Source organism: Gopherus evgoodei, chromosome 19 (assembly GCF_007399415.2).
Source record: "Gopherus evgoodei ecotype Sinaloan lineage chromosome 19, rGopEvg1_v1.p, whole genome shotgun sequence".
NCBI lineage: Eukaryota > Metazoa > Chordata > Testudines > Testudinidae > Gopherus > Gopherus evgoodei.
In genome coordinates, this window is record NC_044340.1 from 9,118,833 (window position 1) to 9,134,165 (window position 15,333).

The 15,333-nt window shown below is 41.9% G+C and overlaps 1 protein-coding gene across 6 annotated transcripts in view; it reads left to right on the plus strand.

The window, feature by feature from the left end:
• The window catches only part of PRDM10 (PR/SET domain 10), a 78,941-nt gene that overhangs the window by 13,266 nt on the left and 50,342 nt on the right, over nucleotides 1-15,333 (plus strand). For 3 of the 6 annotated variants that reach the window (XM_030538592.1, XM_030538597.1, XM_030538593.1), the window contains exons 2-5: nucleotides 6,697-6,886; nucleotides 9,236-9,400; nucleotides 11,266-11,325; nucleotides 14,576-14,695. In XM_030538592.1, the coding sequence (XP_030394452.1) occupies nucleotides 6,794-6,886; nucleotides 9,236-9,400; nucleotides 11,266-11,325; nucleotides 14,576-14,695 (438 nt within the window). In that variant the 5' untranslated portion in view covers nucleotides 6,697-6,793. Of the gene's footprint in view, nucleotides 1-4,254; nucleotides 4,274-6,696; nucleotides 6,887-9,235; nucleotides 9,401-11,265; nucleotides 11,326-14,575; nucleotides 14,696-15,333 lie in introns of those variants that run through there. The other 3 variants (XM_030538594.1, XM_030538595.1, XM_030538596.1) reach the window with 3 other exon arrangements.

Here is a 15,333-nt window from a genome sequence, read left to right on the forward strand (position 1 = left end):
GTAATTTCCTAATAATAAAGGAAAATGTGTGGGTTTCGCCTCACACCATATCCTGCTGTGTTGTTTATGCTGCATTCTATTGGTATCCTGTTTCTTTCACACTCGAGGATGATGATATGATGTATTTATATCCATTATCATTGCAGGCCTTGTGTCATCACCTGATTCCATACTGAGTGAAGCATGCCTGCTATTTTGAGGAGGAAAATGCTCTCTTTATGGGTGCTGTAAATGGTTTAGCATGTTGCACATTGGCATACTGCTTAACTTGCAGTTTATGCTCTATATGTTTCTCTGGGCTACTATAGAAATGTAAGTAATGGAGTTACATCAGGTTCAGATTGCGTCTGCATGCATCCCTTCTGACACAGTAGAATCTCCCATTGACATATTTGCACTGATGTGCTTGTATTCCTAAGGTGTCAAACTTCTGCACGTGGTGTGGAAGAGCCCCCAAAATATTTGGAAAGAGAAATGTATACATGTAGAAAATGATCCATAAACAGGTAGCACGGATAGAGAGAAGAGAGCATTCCCTCATTATGCCAGATGTTTGGGTATCCCAGACAAAGGACAAGGCCCGTGGTCTTTCATATATAATTTAGTGGAGGCACCGTTCAGAATGATGGACTAGCACAGATTTGACAAATTTTCCATGTAAATAAAATTAATTATAATCTTGTGCACAAGCTATATTTTAAGAAGCTAGGTTGTAATTAAGCTAAATACTAATGAGAGTTGTATTTTATTTTTATGGTTATACAGCGGGGTGGCCAAACTTGTTGGCCCTCCGAACCACATACGACAATCTTCAGAAGTCCGAGAGCCAGGGCACACCTGCCGGGAACTGGGTGTTGGAGCTTCAGCCCTGCTCCTGCTGAAGCCCTCAGTCCTGGCAGGTGCATCCCACAGGGCTGAAACCCCAAGACCCCCCACTCCTCACTGGGCAGAAGCCCTGAGACCCCTCTCCTCACTGTGCAGAAGCCCCCACCACACCATCCTGCTGCATGGTAGAGGTCCTGAGCTTCCCGCCCCGCCCCGCCCCCAGTCTGGTGGGTGGAGAATGGTGGCAGGTCTGGGGCGCTCTGCATGCCGCACTTTAATGGTAAAAGAACCGTATGTGGCTCTCAAGCCACAGTTTAGCCACCCATGTTATATAGGCTACAGATGGTAAAGTAAACAGTGCATGTTACCCTTAAGTTGGGCCACTGTGAAGTCGATGTCAGCTCACTCAATTACCACCCTTTCTCAACAGCTAATCTGAATGCAATATTTCTGTTGGGTGTAATGAGTCAGAGGGAGACTGAACACATGTCAAGAAGTTTCCTTGGTAGATGACTTGATCCAACTGTCACCTCCTTTTAAAAGTTCCATAGCCACATGCTAGCTTGAGTATCTGTTACTTCACTGTGCACTAAGCCGGTACTGCTGAGAGAACTGAGAAGATCGTAGGGGAGCCCTGACGTGCAGAGACATTAGTACTGATATCTTATAAGTAGGAAAGCTGGAGTGGATCTTGAGGCATTTGGAAGAAAGAATAGCAACCTCCCAGATTAATTCAAGGAGGGTCACCTATGTGTAAGGATCAGCAAGGAAACTTCTTTCAGCCTGTCCCCTTAGCATCCTCCTATGAGCTCAATTATAAAACTTGTTCAGGTTTGGTCTGCTCCTCAAACTTAAGTTGACCTAGGTACATTGCTCAGGGCTGTGAAAACTTGCATGCCCATGCAATTGCAACCTATAGTTAGGTTGACCTAACTCCCAGTGTAGATACAGCAAGGCTGACAGAAGGATTCTTCTGTTTACCTACCTACCACCTCTCAGAAAGATGGAATACCTGCAGCAGTGGAAACACCCCTTCTGTCAATGTAGGAAGTGTCTACACCGTGGTGCTATAGTGGCATAGCTACAGTGCCATAGCTGTGCTGCTGTCGCGTAGCCACCCTCAGGTATTTCCATTTCCTGGCATTCTCACCTTCAGTGTCTCAGGATGTAAAGTGACTTCTAACTAAACCATTTTCAAACGTTCTGAAGTTGTGAACTCTTTTTCAAAGGCCTTGTCTCCCCTGGAAGTCTTTTGCTCCAATTTAGCAGCACTGATGCAAATGCCCGGTGTAGATGCACTGCAGTGGTGTAAAAAGAGACTTGCAAAGTCACTTGTGCCTTGTTCCAGGGAAAGGTGTTTTGCTATATATTCTGATATATTGCAGATATATAGACATTCAAATAGAACAATAACTTACCAGATTTCTTTTTTACACTAATTGAATCAAAGGCACTAACAGGTTCTGCAGGTTCTCAAAAGAATGTGGCTTTCAGAACCAACATGGTCTAGTAGTTACAACAAGTGACTAAGAACTAGTATTCCTGGGTTCTCTATGTGGCCTTGAACAAATCACTTAACTTCTCTGCCTCAGTTCAGCCCTGGTGTAAGCAAAATTTCCTCATCTGTAAGCAGTGAAATCCTCATTGTGCTCTGAACAGAATCTCAACACATCAGGCCAGATCTTCAGCCACCATATAACAGCATAGCTCCATTGAACTGGAACTATAATGGAACTATGCCAGTTGATAGAAGCTGGCTGTTCAGATTCAGCCTCCGGGTGTTGAACCTTTGAGTTCCATGCCTGAGTGAATCTTTCACCCTTCCCTTCACAAATGTTATGGAGGGTACAGCATGTGGATATAACCACAGGATGTTGTTATCGGCCAGGTCCAGCTTCCTATATAGAGAGCGACAGTGGCCTTTTAAACAGCCAAAAGCACACTCCACAGTCATTCTGCATCGGCTCAGCCTGTTGTTGAACCGCTCCTTGCTGCTGTCAAGGCTCTCTGTGAAGGGTTCATGAGCCTCGGCATTAAAGGGTAAGCGGGGTCTCCAAGAATCACAGTGGGCATTTCGACTTCCCCTATGGTGATCTTCTCATCTGGGAAAAAAGTCCTGGCTTGCAGCTTCCTGAACAGGCCAGTGTTCCAAAAGATGCATGCATCATGCACCTTTCCGGGCCAGCCTACGTTAATGTCAATGAAACGCCCACGGTGATCCACAAGCGCTTGGATAACTATAGAGAAATACCCCTTCCGATTAACGTACTCAGAGGCTAGGTGGGCTGGTGCCAGAATTAGAATATGCCTCCCATCTGTCGCCCCTCTGCAGTTAGGGAAACCCATTTGTGCAAAGCCAGCCACAATGTTGTGCACGTTACCCAGAGTCACGGTTCTTCTGAGCAGGATGCAATTAATGGCCCGGCAAACTTGCATCAACACGATTCCATCGGTCGACTTTCCCACTCCAAACTGGTTCGCGACGATCGGTAGCTGTCTGGAGTTGCCCGCTTCCAGATTGTAATAGCCATCCAGTTCTCCACCAGCAGGGCAGCTCTCAATCTCATGTCCTTGCGCTGCAGGGTGGGAGCAAGCTCCTCACACAGTGCCATGAAAGTTCTGCAGCCACTGCTCATCATCCCAGACTTGCAGGACAATGTGATCCCACCACTCAGTGCTTGTTTCGCGAGGCCAAAAGTGGCGTTCCACAGTGGTGAGAATGTCCATGAATGCCGTAAGCAATCTCAGGTCATATGCATTACTGGAGTAGATATCATTGTTGGAGTCCTCACTGTCAGTTTGGATCTTAAGGAATAACTTGACTGCCAAACATGACGTGATGTGACTCGTCAGCATATTCCTCAGCAGTTCGATCTCCATTCCCGCTGACCAAAAGGAAAGACAGAGCACGCAGTACAAAAAACGTTGAAAGATAGCGCCAGAAGCACAGGGATTGCTGGGAACTGATGCATCACGGGGCGTTGGGACAGGACCCAGAATGCCCCATACTCCCCGCCCCCTTCCCACAAGCCACAGCACCAGAATGGGAAGAGCTGCTCTGTGGGATAGCTGCCCATAATGCACCACTTCCAATGCCGCTGCAAGTGTCGCAAATGTGGCCGTGCCAGTGCACTTGCAGCTGTCAGTGTGGACAGACTGCAGCGCTTTCCCTTCTGTGCTCTACGAAGGCTGGTTTAACTCAAAGCGCTCTACATGTGCTAGTGTAGCCATGCCCTGAATATAGATTAAATCAAACCCAATGCCTTCTCCCTAAGCTTGGCTGTTCTTAGTTTTTCCCTGCAATAATTATATTGTAACGTTCAGTTTTGGGGCCAAAGAAGTCATTCCAACCTCCTTTATATTCAACATAGAAGAGCTATACCTACCATCATGAGTCAGCAGGAATGAATCAGCACCAGCCTTCAAGATTCCATTACCTGTTTAAAGGGTGAGTCAGTCAAAACCTCTGCCACCCTGTTACACCATCTATTAATTGGTTATATTCATGCTTTGCACTTAATTCAGTGCTTGGTTTACTTGATCAGAACCTTAGTAACCAAATCTCTCTCTCTCTCTCATGTACATATAAATAGAATAAATAAGCCACACAATAAAACCTTCAGCATTTATTTTGATCTATTTTGATTGTTTTAGGCAGGTAGTTATTGGATAATTGATTAAACTACTGGCTATGCAATTACTGCTGTTCAATTAATACTGACGGCCAAAAACTTAGAATAAATTAATAGAAAAGGAATGCAAGAAAGATGGTTATGATATTATGATAAATACAGCTAAACGCTGTCTTGTTTAGACTTTGTTATTAATATTTATTATTATTAATGCGCTGCACAATCCATTATATACACCCTGGTGATCATATGGCTAACAAAAAATCAGTGAATAATTTCAGTTAAAGTGACAGAAAGGATTTGATAAGAATAAGAAGAAAGTCTTATAATAATACTTACCTACATTACCAAGCACTTTGAGGTGTTTGGATGAAAGATGCTATAGAAGGTCAAAATACTATGTACTATTATCTATTATAGTCAATCCTTTCTTTAGCACCTTATAATATAGCTGCTTGGACAGCAGTGTTAGATGATTCTCAGCCCTGACCATTGTTCAGTGCAGCTAATAGTGTTTTTTTCTTACTGGTAAGATCTCTGGCTAAAGCGTCACTCATTGATATGGCATTGCATTTTTTCTTGCTTCTTCGGCTCTTTGCCCAGATTTTAGGAGTGAGTACTGTGTGGGCTGTATATATACCATCACTCATGAATGTAACATTTCTGTTTTCTTTTCCCCAGAGTCTAATGGCATGAGTGTATGTGAAGTCACATGACATATCCTACTATTTTCCATCAACCTTTGGGTTGAGCAGCATATGCATGTGATGTGTTTCTTAGCATGAGGGAGTCAGTGGGAGGCTGTTACCAGTGATGATAGCATGACATTCTGTCTAATAACGCACAAAAACCTCTTGCCTCCGTTTGTTGTTTTTCAGTGTGGAGATAGTGTTAATTTTTCCATCACTCTATGGGATGACGTTACAGTAAAGCTTTCCTGAATTGCTTTGTGCATTCTAGGGAAGGCCTGTGTAGGATATATGTTCTCAGGTCCTGCAAGGCTCCTTGGTTGTTCGTTAGATTAATAGAAGGCAGAAAATGCCTGGTTTTTCCCCCTTTTACTAGCTTGTCAGTGACAAACCGAATGCCAGCATTTATGGGAATAAATTATGACTATAATAATTTGCCTTTAAAATGCAAATCAATGATAGCATCAATGAGGAACCACCTTTTTTCTTTCTGGTGCACAGGCAGGTGCTGGCATCAGATCAGCCCAACTAGACACTCAGTATAAAATAAAGTTAATTGGACTTGCTGAAAAATCAAATGGGCTCAGCCTCATGCTAATTCCTAAATCTATGATTTAATATGACATTGGAGACAAAGGACTGGGAAGGTGCTGAATGACTGACTAAACCAATCAGCAGAGCTGTAAATTACACTTCTGAGATTCCCAATGGCAGCTTGAGAGGCTCAGATAAAATCGCAAGGGGTGAATAAAACCTAGCATGGAAGCAATTTGTCAAGATTTCCAGGCTCACATCGATTAGAATTTAAGCTTCATTGTTCTTCTCTGTCTGTTTAAAAAAATGTCTAGTTTAATAGTACTGTATTTGAAATGCCAGCTGCACACAGAGAGTTGCCTCTAAACTCAGGATCGGTTTAGTGTTGCACTAAAAATTAAACAAATACATTGAAAAAACAGTGGCTGCCTCTGAACATCATGATTATTTTTGTGAAAGACTGAAGTTCAATTCCCAGCACTGTCCCTTGATCCCTAGGCCATTAGAGGCTGAGAAAGTTGTAGACGGAACATCTTGTAGCCAGGAAGAAACAAACCCTTTCTGACCAGTGCAGGAGCAGAAGTGACGGGCTTCAAAAGAAATCCAGTCTAACCCTAAGCTGATGGATGATCTCTGAAATGTGATGACCTTGAGGGAAGGGAAATGGATCTTTTTTAAACTCCTCTCTCTGCGCTGCAATAGTTATCACATTCAGTGCTGCAGGATGGGAGGGTTGCTCCATGAGTATCTGTTTCTCCCAGGCCTCCTAAGGAGCTCTGCCATTTGCAGTTGTTGGCCTGTTTCCTCATCTGCTGTAGATAGAAAATACTGTACAGCAGGATTTGGGAAAGAGAACTGAGAAAAAAGGTGTTCATAAAATTAAGACTTCTGTCATAGAAGCACATCCCTGCATGTGGTAGATAGTAACACCTTTCAGCTGCCTTTCTGTTACACTTGAAATTGATTGCAATGTACTCAGCTATTTAATATCTTGGGTCTCTTTTCTCTCATTATAGCCATGTTACAGAAGATCACCTTGTCTTGTGTGAGTAGAGACATAGCGAACAGATGAATCTATTCAGCCAAGCACTGCGTCAGTAATTAGCTATCACCATGGAGCACCACAGCAGGGACGAGATGGATTCGAAAGAGGAAAGTCCACAGGTGTGGTCTGAATCTGCTGAGCAGGAACAGAATACTGCTCAGGTGACTAGCAGCTTCTAGAAATGTCTCTGATTATTTCTTAGAGTCAGGGATTGAGTTGGGCTTGCTTGCAGCAAGTCAACAAGCTCATACTTTTTTTCCGGAGCCTGCCATCTTGTGCTCCAGAAGCTAAGCTTGAGAAGAAATGGATGCGTAGCCACTATGTTTGCAAAGTAAAGCTTGAGCAATTAAACTGAGTGTAAACCAATGCTGTGAACTCTTTCTGAGTTTGCAGACAGCCTGAAACAATAGCTCTGAGACATATTAACGATCCCTATTCATTTTGAGGGGTGTGATCTCTGGAGCCTACCAATGGCCATTTAAATGTCAACATTGTCCACAATTTCACTGCTAGTATAAGCACACAGCGCCGGCGGACAACAATCATAAGAAGCTTTGCACAATCTGCTGGTAGTGGCATCAGGAATGGACATAGTTGGGCTTGGAAGCAGGGGTGGAAGCTTAGGAAAGTACCACAATTTCTTTCTTTCTAATTGGACCTCTGGTTAAAGTTTTGTGATAGTGCAGGAGGAGGTGATGCCAAAAGGAAATTTGTATTTTCCAGTGACTACTACAGCCAAATCCTTCTTTTATGTGTAAGGATTCATTGAATTAGTCGAACAGAAGTCAGTAGGATTAGTCACATGACTAAGACAAGACCATAATACATATGTAGTAGATTCCTACTTCCATTTTTTCATTGTAAGCATAACAGAAAGTCACATCGCACATCCGCTTTTCTTTAATTTTCTAGCACCAATGTGGATCAGTTCAAAGCATCACTGTCAAGAGTAATATCATATATACGGAATTTTTTTAAACCGTGGTTATTATTGGGCCTTAGATTTATAAAAATCTCATTTACTTTACATTGCTTCTGTTTCTCTCTTTCCATTCCACTCAGTTTGGACAGCAAAACCAAGTTTCATTAGTTAAAAATCAGTTGCATGTTTACTTCTCAAATATTAGTAAGATACTGTTGCTCAGGGTCTCAGCAGTGCAGAGGAATGATTTAAAATACACATTAAAAACAATTATTCAGTTTTTGTTTAGCTAAATTTGCACAGGGTTGTGAGTAAGGCCTTGAAATCCTGGCCGTCCCCATAACTTGCTCTCTGGACTTTGCAGGAAGCTCCTCCTGCTGTAAAATGGGAATAACAATGCTTACTTCCTCTGGCTACTGCAAAGGAATGTTGTGAGGATTCATTAGTATTTTCACAGCATCCTGGAAATGAAAGGCACTCTATGCATGCTGTATATTATTCTCATCATTATTATTACTTTTTAAATGTCATTTTATTTTCAAGATCTACGTTCGGTACCTAAACTAAGATGCTTATGTTTTTTCTTAGAAAAAATAACCCAAAAGACCAAATAAAATCAATTATTTTATAACAAGTTTTAATAAAATAATATGAATTTTATTTCAGACTCTGTGAAAGTGCAGTACCTGCATATACTCTGGCTAAGATACTTTGGAAATGGATACCTAAAGTTAGGTTCCTAATTCCATATTTAGATATCCAAATAAATGGCCCAGCTTTCAAAAATGCTGAGCACTTCAGCTCAAAGTTGTCAAGAACAGAACACTTGCCTACTGGCAACAAAATTGAGAACAACTCATTTCAGACAGGCCACCGTGGATGACAATTTCCAGTCACTACCTGGCTAGATATGAACTGCTGGCCTGGAGATGCAGTCTCTGTATCCTATAAGCAGCTTTAGGAGCTATCAAATAATTTTTGCAATTATATTTTTTTCCATTCAAATAGCTTTATGCATGTACATTTTACAGGGAAATAATCCCACATATCACATTCCAACATTACAGATATAGTAGTATCACTTGCAGCAGAATCCGTAAGTTAATGAACTATTTTAGCTGTTCAAATAAGAACTAAATAATTACTATCCAAATACAAAACTGAATAAATGAAATAATATAAATCCACAAAATTGTATTAAAATAAATTGAAAAAGTATATAAACAATTAACAAGGCTTGTCCTGTATCATATGAACTTATTTTTGCAAAAAGCAGAAGGGAAAAGAATGATCCAAGAACTAAATGTTAGGAATGGCTATGTATAAATATTTATGTCTCTAGTTAAAATGCAGAGTAAAAAGAAAAAGGATGTAGTGATTTTTATGTCCAGGTTTCTACCTCACTGGCATTTAGATTAGGCTTCTCAGTCCAAATTATACAATGATTTTTGTGTTATGTTCATAACAATTGGCAATGTAGAATGGACTCAGGAGGTCTTTAGATGATGAATATGGCTATTATGAGTGTGTTTGTGGACACTTTCACAGAGACATTTATTTAAGGATATCATCTTCATTTCTTCTCCAGATGCACTTTGTCCCTGAAGGTGGAACAGTGGCACAAATTGTGTACAGTGATGATCAGGACCGTCCCCCGCAGCAGGTGGTCTACATGGCAGATGGCACCTCTTACACCTCAGTGGACACCTCGGAGCACGCATTGGTTTACATCCATCCTGTGGAGGCTACGCAGGCACGTGTAGTTCCACATCTGCTCCCTTCCTGCCCCCTGTGGGCTATACAGAGTAATAATTTGATTCAGGATTAAAGCCAGCTGCCTGCAAAGTTATGTGATTTGTATAATGGCCATCAGCTGTGCATAACCACCTCTCTCTAACCTTTGGTGAAGAGGAAGTATGTACTGTTCATTCCAATCAACTCTGGATATGTGGTAATCAAGGGATGCTGGGGCTATTAACCAGGAAGTACTGGCTATTTTATTTCAGTTAGACTGGACTGTAATTAAATCAAAGGTGTTTGTAATCACTGTAGAAATTCTGCCTGCGCTATAGTCCATAAAATGCTAAAAGCTGTAGGCTGTGAATACTTAGGAGAAGTCTCCTTGTTTTGCACAGCACAGTTCTGGTAATTAATAATAATAATAGATTCTGCACTTGTATAGCACTTTTTGTCATAGGCAAAAAAATGGATTTGAGAGGCCTGATTTTTGTTCTGCAGAATTATTAGATTAAATAAATATCTTATAACTGCTGTTTCTGATAGCGTATATTTTATATGATATAGATGTATGTATCTATATCTCCATGTGTATATATAATATATTTAAAGGGAGAGAGACCTTGTCAAGAGCATTTAATCCCTTTGCTGATATGGCAGCATTCATATTAACATTATAAAAGAACTGTATTTGGTATATGGGGCAACACCAGAATTGCCTTTTGCCCCATTTTCCAACTATGTCATAAGAGTCTGAACTAGTATATGCAGAATTTCTCATAATATGATGCATAGGCTGCCCACAATTTTCAAGTTCCATCCAGTTTGAGAACAAAGCGGTGAGGGACTGAGGTGTTGTGAGAGGAGATGGCTCACGAGTGGAAAGTGCCTAGAAAGTTACTAGTCACGTACCTCAGAAGGCCCTCAGACTTAGTCTTATTGTTCAAAAGATGCTGTAGTATGTAAATAGGACACTAACGTACATTTGAGCACACTGCATTGTAAAGCACTGATTGAGTTTTTACATTTTTGTGTTTATTCATTGTGCAGCCAGACCCCTTCAAGGGGTGATATTTTTAAATCTCAGAAGCCAAGCAGAGTTGACCTTGTTCAGTACTTAGTTTTCCTAGGGTTTTCTCTTTCCAGATGCTGTGAGAAGCGGTGATCGTGGTTCACTAGGTGGCACTCCTTCTAGTTACCAAAACAACTCTGGAGGTGTCGTTTCTCAAATGAGATTAAAAACCAACTTCCTGACCACTTGTAGCCATGAAAGATTGTTTAAATATAGGAGCTGTTTGATACATCTTCTTTTAAGGGGCTAGTTCCCACACTTGCAGAATGATGGATTTAGTAGTCTAACAGTCTTCCATCTCCAACTTCTTTACGTCTTCTTTACTCCATTTTGAGTAAACATTTTACCTCTCTCAATATCCCTGTAATTTCAATTGAATCTAATATGTCTAAATTCTTGCCCTAAATTGTTCTGTAGTGTTCCTGTGTACTGTTAAACAGCTGTTGTATTTCATCCTAGAGGTTGTTACCCTTTAGCAGTGGAGAAAAATATTATTCCATATATATGATCAGTAAAGTCTGTAAACACCTGTTGGTTATCTGAATGAAAGGTGCTATATTAATGGAAAATTATTATCCTTTTATGGAGCTGCCACTAGTCTATATGGAGGCCACTAGTTTCTGTTTAATTTCTGCATAGATGGGGTTACTTGTATAAACTGAATACAGCTGCCACCGTAGTATGCACTTTAGACTTCAGTAGAATAAATAATTCTTACATAGGTTGCTTCTTAGCAGGAGAGTAATTCTCCTTGTGTGATTTGGTAGTAAACTGAGGCCTGATTGATAACCCTTTTTCGGTTTGTTTAGACTCTATTTACAGACCCGTCCCAAGTGGCTTATGTCCAGCAGGATGCCACAACACAGCAGGTAAGAAGCCCTTTTTTTCTACTGGATCCTAAATATCACAGTGAAGGAACTCTCAGGGCTTGGCTACACTCAAAACTCCAAAACGCTGCCGCGGGAGCACTCCCGTGGCAGCACTTTGAAGCGTGTGTGTGGTCGCAGTGCCAGCGCTGCAGGGAGAGAGCTCTCCCAGCACTGCAGGTACTCCACTTCCCCATGGGGATTAGCTTGCAGCACTGGGAACCATGCTCCCAGCGCTGGGGGGCACTTTTTACACTGGCACTTTGCAGCGCTGTAACTTGCTGCGCTCAGGGGTGTGCTTTTTTCATACTTCGGAGCGAGAAAGTTGCAGTGCTGTAAAGTGCCAGTGTAGCCAAGGCCTCAGGGAATGCAAGGGGCACCGTCGTGGATTGTGTTTTCTACTCTGGTACTTTGAGTTATGTCCAAAATGAATTGTGTTCTCTTTCAGTCATTCAGTACCAGCTTCTTGGTGATCATGAGCAACAAACCTTACAATAACAAGCCTGTGCTATCTTGACCAATGTGTGTATAAATGAGTAGAAAAATTGTAGCAGAATTCAATTTTAAGCTTTAAAGGGGTTATATTATTACTACTCTTGATTTTTTTTTTCCTCCTTAATATTATGAAAAATCAGGGCCACCCAGAGGATTCAGGGGGCCTGGGGCAAAGCAATTTCGGGGGCCCCTTCCATAATAAAAAAGTTGCAATATTATAGAATACTATAATCTCGTGGGGCTCCTGAGGGGCCCGGGGCCTGGGGCAAATTTCTTAGGAAAGTAATTGTAAAAGCTAAATAGTTAAATTACTTTGTCCATGACTGATATGTGTATTCCAGGCTTTCTGCTTGATGTGCTCACCAGTTTGAAATTGACTAGGAGTAGCATGAAATTGAGGACTGTGGTTGTGAAGGCTGGACGATGCGAGATTTTTTTTTTCTGGGTGGGTGGGGAAGGATTGTTTTTCATTTTATCTAATATGTATCCAAGGATTGGATAGTGTCACGTATCAGAGGGGTAGCCGTATTAGTTGCATCTGACGAAATGGATATTCACCCACGAAAGCTCATGCTCTGAAACTTCTGTTAGTCTATAAGGTGCCAGAGGATTCTTTGCTGCTTTTAAGGTTGGATAGTTCAAGGAAATGGTAATAAGATATGGATACTTTCACTTCTAGGTTATTGGTTCAAAGTCAGCCCTAGTCATTACTGATTTAAAAATCATTACCATTTGATAGCTGTGCAGGTGAATGAACCAGTGATGGTGTGGCTGATCTGGTTAGGTCCTGTGATGGTGTCGCTGGTGTAGATATGTGGGCACATCCACCAATGTAATATACGCCATCATATGCCAGCAATGCCCCTCTGCTATGTACATCGGCCAAACTGGACAGTCTCTACGGAAAAGGATAAATGGACACAAATCAGACATTAGGAATGGCAATATACAAAAACCTGTAGGAGAGCACTTCAACCTCCCTGGCCACACTATAGCAGACCTTAAGGTGGCCATCCTGCAGCAAAAAAACTTCAGGACCAGACTTCAAAGAGAAACTGCTGAGCTTCAGTTCATCTGCAAATTTGACACCATCAGCTCAGGATTGAACAAAGACTGTGAATGGCTTGCCAATTACAGAACCAGTTTCTCCTCTCTTGGTTTTCACACCTCAACTGCTAGAACAGGGCCTCATCCTCCCTGATTGAACTGACCTCATTATCTCTAGCTTGCTTGCTAGCACACATATATATACCTGCCCCTGGATATTTCCATTACATGCATCTGAGGAAGTGGGTATTCACCCATGAAAGCTCATGCTCCAAAACGTCTGTTAGTCTATAAGGTGCCACAGGATTCAATGTGTTTGAAGTGTGTTTATATATGGAGGTGCTAATATGATATATGCACAGACAGAAGCTTTGTGTGAACTCCTCATTGCTGGCAGGTCTGGAGGCATGCCATTGAATAATGATGCCTATTGCATTGCCATTGGCATAAGGAAATGTCAATATCAGGCAGTTAATTTCAGCTGTCTTCTTGGCTGCATCCTGGTCATTTTCACACTGTTCTCTGCAGCCCTAATTGAAAAGCAATTTTGTAAATTAGACCAATTAAAACAACAACAATCAAAGGAACTAGAAACTTGAGTATCCACGTATTTTGTGGGTTTTGGAGTTTTTTTTTGTCTGTTCCCTGAGAGAATACTTTGCAGCCTTTTGGGGAATTGCATTAATTTACAGCTCTCTAATATACTGGCCAATGCATCCATTCTGTTGTGCCCACTCTAGTCCATAGTGAAGCCTGGACTGTTCTAATATTATCTCTTTTAGAGCGGAACTAGAATTAGAAAACATATACCACTTCCATATGTATAGCTATAAGAGAGGCTTTCTCCCTCTCCGTTCTCAACTGCACACCTTTTGTTCTGGTTTTTGATCATCATTTAGTTCTCTCAGTGATGAACATCATGTAAAATATCTGCACAGAAAGTAGAAAGCAGCACTCAAAAGTCAGGAAAGGTCATTCCTGCAATATTAATTCAGCAGTCTTACACATCTGAATTGTTCTGTGGGAGAGGTAAATTAATACACTCAATAATATTTTCAATTAAGATGTGTGTTACTATAACAAGGAAAACAAGAATAGAAAAGTATTCCATGTGCCGTGCAGCCAGCTAAGGAGGGCAGTAGATAATGCTAACTTTTGGAATCTCGAGTTTTGAGTGCTTCATCTCTCAACTTTAATCTCATTATTACTAGTTTCTATAATGTATTGTCCCTTGGTTTGTTAAAGGAAAAGAAACAGAGAAGAAATTAGGGAGCTATAGTCTTTGTTGCAAGGGAAAGGAAAAGAGAGGGAAAAGTGTGTATGTGGGAAGAACAAAAGGAAAAACAAAGTCCCCGGTGCATTAGTTCTAGCCGGAATCAGCTAGCTAAAGGGCATTTAAACACACTTGCAGCTAGCATGGTTTTAATCCCAGACTGGAAAGAATCTTAAATTCAAGCTGAAAGGCGGAGATGGAATATTCCAAAGCTGCAAAATTCAGATCTGGATTCAAACCCCTTTCCCTTAAATTCAGGAATGCTTGGGTCCAGGTGCTTGGTTCAGGCCCATCATCTCTACCAAAAACACCTTAAGAACTCTGCATTTTTTTTTCATCTTGTGAAGACCTCCAAGAAGCTTTGTGTGCAGGGCACTGCCCATGTATAAGTGACTGATAGAAATGCTGCAGTGCTAAAATGAGTGCCTATGATTTTAGGTAACTGTGCTCTTGCCTGCTGCTGCTCAGAGCATGAATTCCACCAACCTCTCCGTGCTCGGCAACATTACCGAATCCCCACAGCAAATGACTCTGGAGCAGGGTCCACAAGCAGACAGAGTAAGTTGCCAGGACCCCTTTTAAATGTAAAGGTACTCTGATTTCACTGCTCCATGGAAACAGATGATTAAATATGTCTGAGTGATGCAAGAAGTGATGCAAACAAAAGTTTTAATGAAGGCTTCTACACCATTCCACCATCTTATCATGCAATGTGGGGCTTTTTTGAAGGTGTGGGGGATATTTGTTTAATGTATAGTGAAACATGCTCTAAGGACTGTTCTACCTGAAGCAATCACTTTAAAGCAGCGGTTCTCAAACTGTGGGTCGGGACCCCAAAGTGTTTCGGGACCCCCTTTGAATGGGGTCACCAGGACTGGCTTGAACTTGCTGGGGCCTGGGGATGAAGCCCGAGTCCCACTGCCCAGCGCAGAAGCCCTCAGGCTTTGGCTTTGGACCTGAGCGGCAGGACTCAGATTTCAGGCCCCCTGCCTGGGACTGAAGCCCTTGACCTTCAGCTTTGTCCCCCCTGCCTGGAGCAGTGGAACTCGGACTTTGCCCTCCCCGCCCCCACCTGGGACAGGGGGACTTGCAGGCAGGCTCAGGCTTCAGTCCCAGTTCCTGGGGGCAGGAAGTAATTTTTGTTGTCAGAAGTGGGTTGTGGTGGAATGAAGTTTGAGAACCCCTTCTTTAAAGTA